General features: G+C 35.7%; 1 protein-coding gene across 2 annotated transcripts; it reads right to left on the bottom strand.

Moving 5' to 3' along the window:
• Positions 1-2828: 2828 nt before the first annotated feature.
• On the bottom strand, positions 2829-13336 carry LOC115209760 (sulfotransferase 1E1-like). Of its 2 annotated transcripts, XM_036501091.1 has the most exons (6): positions 12715-13336; positions 12422-12665; positions 9553-9870; positions 8284-8381; positions 3376-3553; positions 2829-3022 (listed from the first exon to the last, which is right to left on the bottom strand). In XM_036501091.1, exons 2-6 carry the CDS (start codon positions 12618-12620, stop codon positions 2916-2918), a joined length of 900 nt encoding a protein of 299 aa, XP_036356984.1. In that variant the 5' UTR covers positions 12621-12665; positions 12715-13336; the 3' UTR covers positions 2829-2915. The 2 variants fall into 2 exon arrangements, with proteins under 2 accessions (XP_036356984.1, XP_029634132.1); XM_029778272.2 differs by having other exon boundaries at positions 12422-13335.
• Positions 13337-15766: the final 2430 nt, after the last annotated feature.

The raw sequence follows: 15766 nt of genomic DNA, 5'->3' as shown, positions 1-15766 counted from the left end.
TAGTTGATAGCATCCGTTATCTAGGTGACCAAGTCAGCAGCGGGGGCGGGTGTGCTGAAAGTGTAACTGCTAGAATAAGAATAGCTTGGGCAAAGTTCAGAGAGCTCTTACCTCTGCTGGTGACAAAAGGCCTCTCGCTCAGAGTAAAAGGCAGACTGTATGACGCGTGTGTACGAACAGCCATGCTACATGGCAGTGAAAAATGGGCCATGACTGCTGAGGATATGCGTAAGCTCGCAAGAAATGAAGCCAGTATGCTCCGATGGATGTGTAATGTCAGTACTCATACTCGACAGAGTGTAAGTACCTTGAGAGAAAAGCTGGACCTAAGAAGCATCAGATGTGGTGTGCAAGAGAGACGTTTGCGCTGGTATGGACATGTGGCGAGAAATGATGAAGATAGTTGTGTGAAAAAGTGCCACACCCTAGCGGTTGAGGGAACCTGTGGAAGAGGCAGACCCAGGAAAACCTGGGATGAGGTGGTGAAGCACGACCTTCGAACTTTAGGTCTCACTGAGGAAATGACTAGAGACCGAGACCTCTGGAAGTATGCTGTGCGCGAGAAGACCTGGCAGGACAAGTGAGACCATAACCCGTGGCCTTCTACATGGGATGTAGTCAGCCCACTTATGCATACCTTCCCTTCTTGGGACACAAAACTCTACTTGTGAAGACCTGTTGAGGCAAGTGTGAATCAGAATTGAAATCGATCAATGGAAATTGCAGCTGAGTTACCAGTGCTGGTGGCACGTAAGAGATCCATCCGAATGTGGCCGTTGCCAGCGCCGCCCCGACTGGCCTCGTGCCGGTGGCATGTAAAAAGCACCATCCATTCGTGGCCGTTGCCAGCCATGCCTGGCCCTCGTGCCGGTGGCACGTGAAAAGCACCATCCGTTCGTGGCCGTTGCCAGCGCCGCACCGACTGGCCTCATGCCGGTGGCACGTAAAAAGCACCATCTGTTCGTGGCCGTTTGCCAGACTCGTCTGGCACCACCATCCATTCGTGGCCGTTGTCAGCGCCACATCGACTGGCCTCGTTCCGGTGGCACGTAAAAAGCACCATCCATTCATGGCCGTTGCCAGCCACGCCTGGCCCCCGTGCTAGTGACACGTAAAAAGCACCATCCGTTTGTGGCCATTTGCCAGCTCCGTCTGGCACCTGTGCGGGTGGCACGTAAAAAGCACCCACTACACTCACGGAGTGGTTGGCATTAGGAAGGGCATCCAGCCGTAGAAACACTGCCAGATCAGACTGGGCCTGATGCATCCTTCTGGCTTCACAGACCCCAGTTGAACCGTCCAACCCATGCTAGCATGGAAAGCGGACGCTAAATGATGATGATGATGATAATGACGTGTGTTTTGTTATGGGGTTTGGGTTGAGTCTTCTGTTGTATTAGTTTTTGTATTGTGTTGTTTGTGCAGTGCAGGTTGTGTTCTTCTGTTAGAAATCAGTCTTCTATAGCACATATTGTGGGTTTTGTTCATTTTATTGTTATCTGTCCATCGCTCATTTTTTGTGGATAGATAACCATGAATAAATTATTATTATTATTATTATTATTATTCAGTAGTATATTTTTTATAGCGTGCTTTCACTTCACTACCGAGCACAGCTCTGTGTGCCTTGGGTATGTGCTGTGATTTGTTGTGATGCTCTGATGGTTATTGTATGGAAAGTGTTCTGCGTAGGATGTGTGCAGTGCCTAGTAGTGCAATTTTCTGTATGTTATATGTGTTTGTAAGTCTTGGTGTTTTTGTTATGTATTTGTCTGAATATTTTTTTATCATGTCTAATGCACCTATTATGATAGGAATTGTTTCTGTTTTTAGATTCCACATTCTGGTTACCTCTATTTCCAGGTCTTTGTATTATTATTATTATTATTTATTATTATTATCATCACTATTTTCATTAGCATCTTCTTTCAATTCTATTTCCATTCCTTGCTGAGTGTCTTACTGACGCCTAAGGCAGAGAAACGTACTGTATACATTGGTATTCCATTAAAAGAAGCACACCAGACTGTCACAAAGTCATGTGATAGAGAAAAAGGAGAAAACAAAGAAAAAAGAAAATAGTAAACAAATAAAATAAATGGGGAAGAAGGAAAGAAAATTCACAGCAATAATACTCTTCACAGTACGTGTGATGTACCAGTTAAGACAATCTTTTGCATTTCCTGCATGGATGGTAACCCAGGGACCATTCTTAAATAATTTTCAGTTCCTTTTTTGAGCATTCTAATTGTTCCTACAATCACTGGTATTGTAACCGTCTTGAAATGCCACATCTTTTCAATTTCGATTAGCAAATCTTTATATTTTCTGAGCTTATTAAATTCTTTTGCCGAGATATTCATGGTACTCTGTCGGTTAGAACAATAAGGGTTCTAGTTGATCCAATCAACGGAACAGCCTGTTCGTGAAATTAATGTGCAAGTGGCTGAGCACTCCACAGACACGTGTACCCTTAACATAGTTCTGGGGGAGATTCAGCATGACACAGAGTGTGACAAGGCTGACCCTTTGAAATACAGGTACAGCAGAAACAGGAAGGAAGAGTGAGAGAAAGTTGTGGTGAAAGAATACATCAGGGTTTGCCACCATCCCCTGCTGAAGCCTCATGGAGATTTGGGTGTTTTTGTTCAATAAACACTCACAACACCCAGTCTGGGAATCGAAACTGCAATCCTATAATCATGAGTCCACTGCCCTAACCACTGGACCATTGCACATCCCCTTGCCGAGATATTATGGTCACAGGGTATGCTCATGTCAATCAATAAACATACTTAATTGTTTTGATCTTTCACAACAATATCTGGTTTATTTGCTTTGATGCTTTATTATTGTTGTTGTTAGTAGTAGTAGTAGTAGTAGTAGTATTGTTGTCTTTGAGAGAGGAAGGATTCTTAAATATTCAAAATAATTTCTTGATCAATGAGTTCAGACTGTATCCGTGAATCCAGTTGTTCACTTTGGTCCACAGTTAACCATTCCTTCCAAGTGGAAACTTTTCCTGTGAACAATAAGTAAACGGAAGATAAAAGAATTTATTAACTATTGTATGATGTAAATTCAATGAAAATTAAAATTCTACAGGAATTGGAAATGGCTCACAAACATCTAGCTGCAAATTACTTCTTGTTGTATATTAATTAAAATATCTATCTCATCAGGATCACTGTGTTCCGATGAACAGTTTCCTCTTCTTTATGTTGCTACTATTGGCTTTTTTCCTGGTTTGACTGGAAATATTATTTATTATTTATATTCCAATATTACAGTGCTGATAACATATATGTGCCTATACAAAGAAACATGACTTTAAAATAATTGAAGGGTATTAGAAAACTGAAATATTTAACTTACCAGACCGATAAAAGCTACAATTTTCCTTGAACGTAACTTTCAGTAGATCTTCTTTAACTACTTTCTTTTCTTTTTTCATTTTGTCAAACGAACACATATCTGCAATTTCCAGAGCAAGTTGGTCTGAAATCTTCTTGCCAAGAAATTCTGCTATGGTTAAAACAACTTTTCGAAGATCCTAACATTGATATAAGAGATTAAATGTTTACATGAAGATTACAAAATTGAAATATAAATTAGAAATATACCTATAATTTTCATACATTAAGAAAACTCTATTGGCTATAAGTTTGCCCATCTGTTCTCTCTGAAGACATTTAATTATCGCGAAGAGACTAGCTGCTGGTCGAGGTGGGAAAAATTACCTTGATAAACGCCTTAAAGACATCTAATTTGGTCTCCCATCTTCAATCCTCTCCACCATGCTAAAAATGTCTTTGTTATTATATGGTGTGTATTTACCTTGGGTTATATAAATGTGTCTATTGTTTTTGTGCATTTGTATACTTATACAATGCATCATCATCATTATCGTTTAATGTCCGCTTTCCATGCTAGCATGGGTTGGATGATTTGAATGAGGTCTGGCAAACCAGGTGGCTGCACCAGACTCCAATCTGACCTGGCAGAGTTTCTACAGCTGGATGCTCTTCCTAATGCCAACCGCTCCGAGAGTATAGTGGGTGCTTTTACGTGCCACATTCAAATGGTGCATTTTATGTGCCTCCTGCACAGGATCCAAGTCCAGCGGCACTGGCAATGACCTCGCTCGAATGTTTTTTCACATGCCACCAGCACAAGTGCCAGTAAGGTCATGCAGGTAACGATCACACTCGAATGGTGTTTTTTATGTGCCATCGGCACAGAGGCCAGCTTGTTGCTCTGGAAATGATCACCCACTACACTCATGGAGTGGTTGGCGTTAGGAAGGGCATCCAGCCATAGAAACATTGCCAGATCAGACTGGGCCTGGTGCAGCCTTCTGGCTTCCCAGACCCCAGTCGAACCGTCCAACCCATGCCAGCATGGAAAGCGGACGCTAAATGATGATGATGATGATACACATACATACCTATATATGTGTGAGTGAGTGTGTGTTTGTGCGAGACCTGTTGGGGCAAGTGAAATCGAAATCAAATTCGATGACAGCACCACATCACTGGCATCCATGATAGTGGAACGCTAAGAGCTGACTGGCCACCATGCCGGTGGCACATAAAAAGCACCATTCAAGCGTGATCGTTACTGGCACTTGTGCCGGTGGTACATAAAAAACAACATTCGAGCGAGGGTGTTGCCAGTGCCGCTGGACTGGCTCCTGTGAAAGTGACATGTAAATACACCATATGAGCATGACCGTTGCCAGTACTGCCTGACTGGCCCTCGTGCTGGTGGCACGTAAAAGTACCAACTACATTATCAGAGTGGTTGGCATTAGGAAGTGCATCCAGCTGTAGAAACTCTGCTAGATCAGATTGGAGCCTGGTGCAGCCATCTGGCTCACCAGTACCCAGTCAAACTATCCAACCCATGCCTGTATGGAAGGCGAACGTTAAACAATGATGATGATGATGATGTGCATGTATTTAACTGTGAGTGTGTGTGTTATGAATGGATATATATATATATATATATATATATATATATATTGAGGGCATTACTATACATAAATGCCACACTCTAGGAGGGACTCTTAAAGTCAAAACTACCAAAATATATAAACACATTGTACTGAATACGAGGGAATGCAACTCTTGAAGCAAGCATTTTAAAAACAGAATTCAGTTGCATATCATATCATTTCATAATTAGTGCACAAATAGCATGTGGCATTTATGTATAGTAATGCCCTCAATATAAATAAATATATTAAAGAGGAAAAATTGATGGATTTTTCCCTTATGAGAGTTTTCATGCTAACTACTTGATAAATTCTTATATAGATTTTATCCCATTTTTCAATTGTGTGTCTGTGTATATATATGTGTGTGTGTGTATATACTGTAAATCCTCAAGTATAATCCGCAATTTTTTCCCAAAATTTAAAGGTCAAAATCCTTAATGCGTACTATATATGAGGTTAAAAATGAAAATTATTTTCTAAGCAATGTCCGAGTCTCCATTTGCTGTCTGGCTATGCTTATTCAGATACATTTTATGAAGTCAGGCGGGAAAATACCTTAAGCTAAGCCTGAAAGCAAAGAAGTCATAAAAGGATCATCTATAACTTGCAGTAAACAACATTTATTAAACGTTATTACAGTTATTACTGTTATTTCTTTATTTTATGCAAACAAAATGCACAAAAGAGCTACACGTTTGCATTATGTTATATATACAATAATAATAAAGGACGTTACCGTATACATTTTTACAAACCAAGGACTCAAGTTGGAGAAGGGGTGCGTATTATACACAAGGTTTAGGTTTTTCAGAGGTACAACCCCCTAAAATTCCCCTGTGTATTATACTCAAGGGCGGACTATACTCGAGGATTTACGGTATATATATACTAAGTATATGATTTAAGTTATAGAATGAACTTAGACAAATTCAATCATATTTTTCATAAATGGAGGACATTAGATGTAAATTTCGGATAAAATATCCATTCAATTTGCCTGATGATCATCTCATACAGAGACAATAAATTCATTTTAAGAATTTGAGTTGTCAAAGAGCACTCATCAGTAACACAATAAGAAAAATAAGAACTTAATAAAGAAAAATGTGGACTTCAGAATTACATGGGTATTGGGTTCTAACTACTTTTTAATGTGCAATTGTTCGATATATATATATGGTGATGATATATATATATATATAACATAGAAATACAGGTAACTTTTTCTCTACAGATTAGTGTAAATGAGCTAGTTTAAAACTTCATATAAGAAGTAAGAAGCAAATGGGGTTGAAAAAAACAAATAAGGGAGGGCGGAATTTTTAAATACAGGAAACTGAAATTTATATTTGACTTTTAATAATCATTTCAGCCTCTTTATAAATTAGAAAAATGTTTAAGAGCCCTCATAAATGGTTAGTGGTATATAAACTTTATAACAGAATGTTTATGTAAATAATATGTCAGATATATAGGAGATAATTTACAGAAAATAGTTAAAGCAGTAAAATTAAGATACTAATAGGTGGTTAATACGACAATATAAGAAAAGTATAAAAATTATAAGGATAAGAAAGAAATATATATTTATAGATGTGTGTGTGTGTGTGTATCTATGTACCACTTACTATTTCTCTGCCCTTACAGTTAATTTTCTTGATTTTTAAAATTTAGCCATACCTGTATTTGTCCCACCTCTCAACAAATTTTTTTATGTATTGGCTTCCGTACCCATGGCACGTACAAGGGCACCATTCGAGCGTGATCGTTACCAACGTCACTTCACTGGCATGTGTAAAAAGATTCAAGTGAGGTCATTGCCAGTACCACCTGACTGGCCCTTGTGCCGGTGGTACGTAAAAGCACCCACTACACCCTCGGAGTGGTTGGCGTTAGGAAGAGCATCCAGCTGTAGAAACTCTGCCAAATCAAGATTGGAGCCTGTTGCAGCTATCTGGCTCGCCAGCCCTCAGTCAAAATCGTCCAACCCATGCTAGCATGGAAAGCGGACGTTAAACGATGATGATGATGTATATATATATATATATATATATATATATATATATATACTAGCAGTATCATCTGGTGTTGCTTGGGTTTGTTTCGACTCTTTAGAATTGGAATTTTTGAAAAGTAAAAATTTGGCATTACGCAACTTGTTATTCTCTTCAAGTGAACATTTTTCCAGTTGAAATACACCGAAAAATGGTGACACAGCAGTCAAAAATCGTAAAAAATAGGGATTTTCATAGAAAAAAAAGCACCTTTTTGATGTAAATAATTTTTGGTGTTAACATGGTCCGATTTTGAATTTTATCTTCTACAGAATGAAGAGCAAGCCTTCTTCTATCCTACTCTCAATTTTGGTCAACTTGCGCTGCAGGGTCTCGAAGGAGATAGTGTTAGTTGAAGGCTACCAAACCTGCCACACACAGACAACTTCAGCTTTATATATATAGATTTGCTACACACTATTTCCCATCCTTAATAATGAAACTTGGTAGATCCAAAAGTTAAACACACAGACACACAAGTTGAGTTTTATATATATAGATTTCTCAACAGGGATTTCAGGGGAGAGTTTGAGGGAGTCGCTGGCGATGTATCGTGATGATCAAAAATCCAGCCTGCTAAAATTTGGTTAAAGTAATTCAAACTGCAGACTCAACGCAAAATGGTCACATTTAATTCAAAGCGTTAAAAATCTTATGAAAACAATTGGTATGTGTTCACAAAGTCCAAACGATTAATACGAAAAAACCCTCCAGGCTATATCATCCTGAAAATTCATTTCTTTGCCAAATTTCTACAATGTTTACAGCGATTTGTTTTTATATCTTGATTTTTTATTTTTCATGCAATTTACGCATGCTTGCACGCGTGATGAACACAGTTCACGTCAAACAGCTGACTGAGTAAAGTTCACTATTCAATGCATGGGATAAGGCTTAAACAAACACATTATCGATTTTTGCACTTGCGACATGAATTTCGGAACAGAAATAGCGCAGTTCAATTTTCATTCGCCTAAACTTTAAGTGACCCATTTTTGGTGATTCTATGATTTGTTGGCTAGGAGGAGATGTGCCGGGAAGTTAAACACACAGACACACAAGTTGAGTTTTATATATATAGATATATATGTGTGTGTGTATGTATGTATGTATGCATGCATGTATGTATACATGTATGTATACATGTATGTATGTATACATGTATGTATGTATATATACATGTATGTATGTACCTATGGATATATGTGCGCATGTGTATAACATATTTACCTCTGAAGCGTCTTCATATGTTACTATCAGAGCATTCGGCTTGTCTTTTATTACTGGCCACCACTGTTTTGTGTATTTAAAATAATCACCTGTAGGAACTGCAAAATGAAATAGAAAGTACGTTTTACATTTACTGGCAGGGATAACCAAGTCAGTCCTCGTCCCTAGTAACATACAAAAAAAATATAAATGTGCCATTGGCTATTACAAACTCAATCAATGCAGAAGGCCTCTTCCATTGACATGTGTATCACAAAGCTTACTTTTTTGCACACATACTATAAGTATACACAACTATAACAGTTACTAGTACAGAATATTGTATTTGTGACAATTTGATATTTTTTCTTTTTAACAGAGATGGGCGCTCCTGTAAATATCATGTTTGACGTCTCTCTAATCATTGCTGGCTACTTTCATCTGTCAGATGAAAGTATAGAATTTGATTTAATGTAAATGTTACACCATCTTACTATATAATGTCATTAGATAAAATACTACGAAACATGCTCATTATACCGAGCTTAGAGAGATGTAAGACAAATCAGTCATGGCCGAATTTGAACTCAAAACTGAGTAATTGGTGCTTATTAGAAACTGGTACGGATATGACGCATTTTGAAGAAATGATCATTTGAAGTATTGTATTAACTTCTTTCATTAGCTAATGTATATTGAAATTTTCCTTGCGGTTGTCTTTAAATTCCACCTGGCTTTATCCAACTATGTGAACTTTGAGTGTCTTCAATGGAGTTCATATTTCTGCAAGCATTCAGACCAGACATCTGGATCCCTTTCACTGCATGTTTTCCCTGCAGGTATTCTCTATGGATATCAACTGCATTAATATTACCTGTCTATGGGATCCCGTACTGCTTCTTTTCATTAACTAAATGATTAGAAATTAAATATTTCAAGGCATGCTTCACTCTCCTTACAAATTATGTTTCATTGCCAGATAAATGTCACAATTAAGGTAGGACAACAATATCATTAAAATGATTCTTTGAACTTTATGTTTGATAATTAAAACAGCAACAACACTATTTTCTCCCATGATACATTTCACTGCCCTTTTCAAATAGCAGCCAAGTCACCGTCAATTAACACTTTACTGTTGAAAAAGCCAGGATGTCACAAAGTTAAAGCTATGATCATAGTTGGTTGAGGGTCAAACAGCAACAATGCTATATTGAAACTTTCTGGTTTGGAAAGGTAGGGTTTGGAAAGCTAAATTTCTACTTAGTAAAAAAGAGAACTTGTATTTACCATCGCCTTTCATAAACATCTCAAAAAAGCTAGGGAAATTTCCATTGTAGTGAGTTTCTGTTATGCCGAGAGTGTGTCTGTAGTAGGAGACAGCTACTGCCTTAGGATTACGTGCAACAAAGATGATTTTATTGTCCTTCAATAACTTTTCAGGAAGAAAACTTGGATGAAAATGGGAATTCAACACTCGTGGAGATTCTAATGATTCAAATTTTTCAAATTCTATAAAATCCAGCATGTACTCTTCTTTAACATTTGGAATCCTCTCGGCTTTCCCTCTGACAATCATACTAGTTACTTCCCATATCCAATGTGTACCTGTAGCAAGGAAAGAAAGAAAGAAAAAGTATTATAGCCTCTGGCCAACCAATGCCTCGTGGATTTGGTAGACGGAAACTGAAAGAAGCCCGTCATATATATATATGTGTGTGCATGTGTGTGTGTATATGTTTTGGTGTCTGTGTTTGTCCTCCCAACATCGCTTGACAACCGATGTTGGTGTGTTTACATCCCCGTAATTTAGCGGTTCGGCAAAAGAGACCAATAGAATAAGTACTAGGCTTACAAAGATTAAGTCCTGGGGTCGATTTGCTCAACCAGAGGCGGTGCCCAGCATGACTGCAGTCAAATGACTGAAACTAGCAAAAGAGTAAAAGAGTAAAAAGTATGAAAAAATTTAAATATTATCATCACTTACATGGAAAATTAAAATATTATCTTTTAGTATTTTATAAGGTAAAATCTTGAATTATTGACACATTATTAATTATCTTATAATAGCAATGCCTGGAAAAATCATGGATTACATAGAAAAATGCAAGCATGAAATATAATATTCTTAAGATTATCAACCTAGAAAAGTACAGGACAAGTTATTACACCTGGAAAATTTGAATATTAAAAATTATTTTATTATAGTTTACAAATAACACTATACTTATGTAAGTAGAATTTGGCTAATTTACTACCATAAATACACAAAAAAGTGACTAATTAGACAAACTTACAAATTAGCTGAACTGTTATATACAATAAATTTTTAAAAGGAGAACTGTAAAGAGGGATAAATTAGAAGAACTGGCATTCTTTGCTGCAATATTTTAAGTAAAAAGTTTCTTATTCTTTACTTTACTAGAACTAATTGCTTGTCCTATACTTTTACAGGTGTAATAACTTGTCCTGTATTTTTCCAGGTTTATAATCTTAAGAATATTACTTTTCATGCTCGAATTTTTCCATGTAATAAAAAGACATTAACTTAGCACTAAATCATAAAACAGCTCTAACTTTACGCAGATGTGTAACTCAATAGATTTTCGTACTGAAGATAGTAAAGAAGAATCTCTAAATCTAGTTCAAAAAGCACTAAATTGGCAACCCTGGCTAAAAATAAACAAAATAAAAATCAGTAAATTTTTAGATTAACTCCCACACGATTTTCACTCAGAAAAAAAAAAAAAAAACCCTCATATTTTTTATGTGGAATCAAGTACTCTTTGCAGCAGTACATGCTGCAAATGATTCCAGGATGGAGCAGGGGTTCCTCCTCGCCCACCCCCTTTTTTTTCAAACCAAAATGTGGGATTTTCAGCATATTAGGAGGTTAGGGGGATCTCTTCGGTTTGAACGGCAGTTTTTAACATAATTTCTAGGTAACTAAAAAATTTTAAACTTCAAGAAAGCCAAGAGAAAATGATGTTTGGATCTTTTCCTTTTGAACGGCAGATGTCAACACAATTTCTAGTTAACTAAACACTTTTAAACTTTGTATACTGGTAGAATGTGTTTATAAAACATCATTTTCTCTTGGTTTTATTGAGAAAATTCTATAGTTTGTAAGATATTTCGTCTGAAAATCTGAGCATTTCGGCAATTTTAACCAATCGATTACCACCATTTAACCAAAATCATTTGTTGTGTCTAAAACTGAGACAACATCCTGTAACTAACCCTAAACCTCCCCCCTAAATTTTTTTTCTTAATTGTTAAATTAATTTAATTCCATTGCTTTAGATTTTTTTAGACGCGCAACAATTAAATTAATTTAACAATTGAGAAAAAAAAATTTAGGGTTAGGGTTAGGGGGGAGGTTTAGGGTTAGTTACAGGATGTTGTCTCAGTTTTAAACGCAGCAAATGATTTTAGCTCAAAAGAGAGCATAGGATTGGTTAAAATTCGAAAAATTAAACTACGTTAAACAAACAAATTACAATTTTCTCAAGAAAGCCAAGAGAAAAAAATGGGCAATGTTTCGTTTGTAGTGAAACATTGCCAAATGATGTTTTATTTTGACACATTCTACCAGTATACGAAGTTTTAAAGTGTTTAGTTCACTAGAAATTGTCTGCCGTTCAAAAGGAAAAGATCCATGATGTTTTATAAACACATTCTACCAGTATACGAAGTTTAAATTGTTTTAGTTACCTAGAAATTATGTTAAAAACTGCCGTTCAAACCAAAAAGATCCGGTCAGGCTACTTAATGAAAATCGTGCATATGTTAATCTAAAAATTTACCCAAAATCTATTTTACCCTCCTTTCCCATCCCATCTAACTATCTCACTCCCTCTTTCTTACACTTTCGATCTCATTTCTTCAAGATCAGTGATGTAAGAAACGTTGAGAGGTGTGAGCTATGTCTGTTCATTACTTCAGAGGGATGGCTGGTGTAAGAAGCAGTATGAGATATGAAATACGTAAGAAGGGTGTAGTATGAGGTAAGAGACTGCTAATACTTTGATTATATATATAATCATACTGACATTAGCTTCATTATAAAATTGATATTACATAAACAAGATAATTGTCCAGTAGGCGGTGTTTCGTTTGGTATGATACTTTACAGCAAAATGTAAGATACATAACTTACCAGCAGTAGGATAAGCACAGATGAAAATGTCATCATCTCTTAGAGGAAAATTCTGAATGGTTGATATCACTGATGGTATGGTCGGAACACCTGGCAGGGGAATTCCTTTATAATAATAAAATTCCGTAAAGTTGCCATCTCTGTCATACACCAAAGAGCGACTATTCTCTATTTCCGCTTTTATCTCTTCAGGGCTCATTATAACTTACTCCGATATTTTAATTATTGCAAACAATTTGGGTAAAAGATATAAAAAAATAATGTAGAATGTATCTTATAATTTAAATCAAGTAGATTTCCTCCACGAAATATAGATCACATGTCAACTTGAAAAAAAAAAATAGACATGTGACATGTAAGCAAATTTGATAAATCATTGCTTATCAGTTGATGTGCTTTGTCACGTCACCCTTATTTGGTGCAGTCCTGATAAAATAAATAACTCGCATATTAATTTCCAAACAACATTTCAATGTGTTAGCTAAAACCAGGACAGTCTAAAATACAACTGGTTATAATAGTTGAAAATTGAAATCTAGACAAGTAAATTTTATAAACCCAGTATTATATTACTTAAAACAAGTTTTCTACAATTGTATTACTTTAGCTTCCACTGCATATGCGTCTTAGTGACTTTGATATTTACATTATGTTATATCAATAGTCGAGTCTTTCCTGATAAGTGTCTTCTCTTTATAAAAATGGGGGTGGGGAAGACAAGTTTTCAAATCTAAAAAATTCTTTTCAAACGGAGCAGGTCATAATGATGTCAGTATATAGTATATATACTATATACTGTCAGCTATATGAAAGTCACAGACTTACTCGTAGAAAACTAGTTATGTCTGATCCACAGCAAAAACTATTACAAGTTGCTGTTTTCTTTGTTATTAAATTTAGCTCAATAATTCAGTTTGAAAATATGATACTAAAAGCCAGCTATATTCTCTTTCCTTAAGTTTGCGGCATGTGTCTGAATTTTTAACAGACATTGTCTTTCACCCTTACGGGGTCGATAAAATAACTACCAGTGAAGTATTGGGATCCATGATATCGATCAACCCATCTCCTCAAAGTTGCTGGCCTTCTACATAAATCTGAAACCATTATTAGCTCTTTCAAAATAGTTCGATGATTGGCAGTCATCAGAGAGTTAGACATAAAACCGCTCAGGTCAACTTTCCTGTCATCTCTCAGGAGCCAATAAATGAAAGTAGTAGTCAACATGTGGTGCAAATATAATCAATTAACCCACTTCCCCCAAAGTGCTGGCCTAGTGCCTATTCTAAAAATGATTATTTACCTTCTTAAAATTCCCCCATTGGACTGCAATATTTGTTCGGGCTCTTTACAACACTTAAGTCACATTCTGACAAGGCCAACTTTGTCTTACATCCTTCCGAGGTCAACTTTGTCTTTCTTCCTTCTGAGATCGACAAAAATAAAGTATCAGTTACATATTAAGATTAACTGATCTCTCCTCTAAAATTCTGGTTTTAATCTTATGTTAGAATCAATTTTTAAACCTATGAAAGACGATAACAATAAGGTTATATCCCTTAATGTTCTGTGTTCAAATCCCGACTATGTAAAACTTACCATTTATCCTTACGTAGTATAGACCCGCTAAAACAGTAAATTATTCCAAAAATTGCAGCCTTGTCCCTAAATTAGAAATGATTTTGTTTTTATATTAGAGCAGAAACGTTGTAGAAATGGCAGGTCCTCAGGTTAAACTAAATATCTTATTGTATTTAGTTTCGCATCTAAAGGTCTTACAGAATTTCGAGAACTTTTCCAGCTAGCTTATAAAACTCCAGAATTCAAGTCTTTTTAGAGATAAATCTTCTTGTCGCTGAAGGCTTTGCATTTCTAGATTCACGTAAATGAAATTATCCGAGGGAAGTATCGGAGCAATATGCTTATGTAATTATTGCTTTCAAATTTTGATACAAGTTCAGTAACGTCAGAGGAAGGATTAAATCTCTATAATACACTAAAAGTGAGCTTGAATTTTGATTTCTTGCTTGCAATGTTACCCAGCCAAACTGGCGCATAATGAGGAAATACTATGAATTAAGTTGTCTCTGAAATGGGAATATGAACGGAATAAAACAAGTTTCGCGTAAATTGGACATTTTGTTATTGAGATGTTAGGGGTTTTCGGGGTATAAATACCCAAAACGAAGCATAATGGGAAAATTCTCCGAAAATAACTTAACCCTGAAAAAAACTCTTACCTTTCGATTAGACTCAGTGACATGACAAGGAAAACATACGATTTGTTTTTTACAATAAATGTTTCTATTCTCGTTTTTGTTAAATACAATATTATAATCATTTAGAAATATTTTTAAGTGAATGTGATTTCAAAAATGTAAGTTATTTGTACAATAAATATTTATATTTTAGCTTTCTTTAAACAGACAATATTTTAATTATTTTTAAAATTATTCTCAAGTCAATATCATTACAAAAATGTTTTTGGTATATTCAAAAAATACTTTAAAGTGAAAATGACTTTAAAAATACGGTGAATATTTCGTAAAAGACTCCGTAACATCGGTGTGAAATAACTTTTTCCATAGGTTTTTTTTTCGAGTGCACTCAACGTAACTCAAACCACCAAAGATTTGACTGCTATTTCATGCACACTCTGCTACCACATTACAGCTACTTGCGATAAAGGATTCGAAATACCTGCTATGTGGTAGCAGGGCATGCAAGAAATAGCTGTCAAATTTTTCATTTTCTTGGGGAAAGGAACTGTTTATGTTTGATTTCGATGTCACATTCGTCGAAAGCATGCGAAATAACCTGGAAAAGGTAAAAAAAAAAACCACGAAACAAAACTCGCTTGCTGGGAAACTCAGACTTTCCTGGTGCTCCAACGGGTCACGAATAGTCTAGTATCTTTATTTATATCTATATAAAAGAGCTGATCTTTTGTATTCTGCTCTGTTAATATAATGATTTCAATAATTTATATTAAGGGTTTTTTAAAATTATATTCTTATCTTATATGTATTGAATTTTAATGTATATATGTATGTTATTATAGTTCTCGTTTTGTTAAATAAATAAGTCAACATTCGAATATCCTAAAGCTGATAAACCAACTAAATTGTTTCTCCATTTTCTTATTTGTAATATAAATTAATGGTAAAATATTTCTTTATCTTCACCCATTTGATACAATAAGTAAGTTAATCGCATTGCAATTAAAAACACTTGTGTATTAATAATTTGGACATTATACCAACAGTATATTGGATAAGTATTATCCCTTAGTGGGTTGGATCCACAACCCCTAACTTACTTGGTGGTATATAAATAATAATATAC

The sequence above is a fragment of the Octopus sinensis genome, linkage group LG3 (genome assembly GCF_006345805.1).
Source record: "Octopus sinensis linkage group LG3, ASM634580v1, whole genome shotgun sequence".
Taxonomy (NCBI): domain Eukaryota; kingdom Metazoa; phylum Mollusca; class Cephalopoda; order Octopoda; family Octopodidae; genus Octopus; species Octopus sinensis.
This window is presented reverse-complemented; position numbering and strand designations above follow the sequence as displayed.

Excerpts from the sequence above, each read along its gene's own strand:
- LOC115209760 (XM_036501091.1), bottom strand. The coding sequence starts at position 12,620 with ATGAGCCCTGAAGAGATAAAAGCGGAAATAGAGAATAGTCGCTCTTTG. Across the intron at positions 9,871-12,421 it reads CTGTGCTTATCCTACTGCTG|GTACACATTGGATATGGGAA; the intron begins GTAAGTTATGTA and ends TCCTTGCTACAG. Across the intron at positions 8,382-9,552 it reads GATGTTTATGAAAGGCGATG|TTCCTACAGGTGATTATTTT; the intron begins GTAAATACAAGT and ends TTCATTTTGCAG.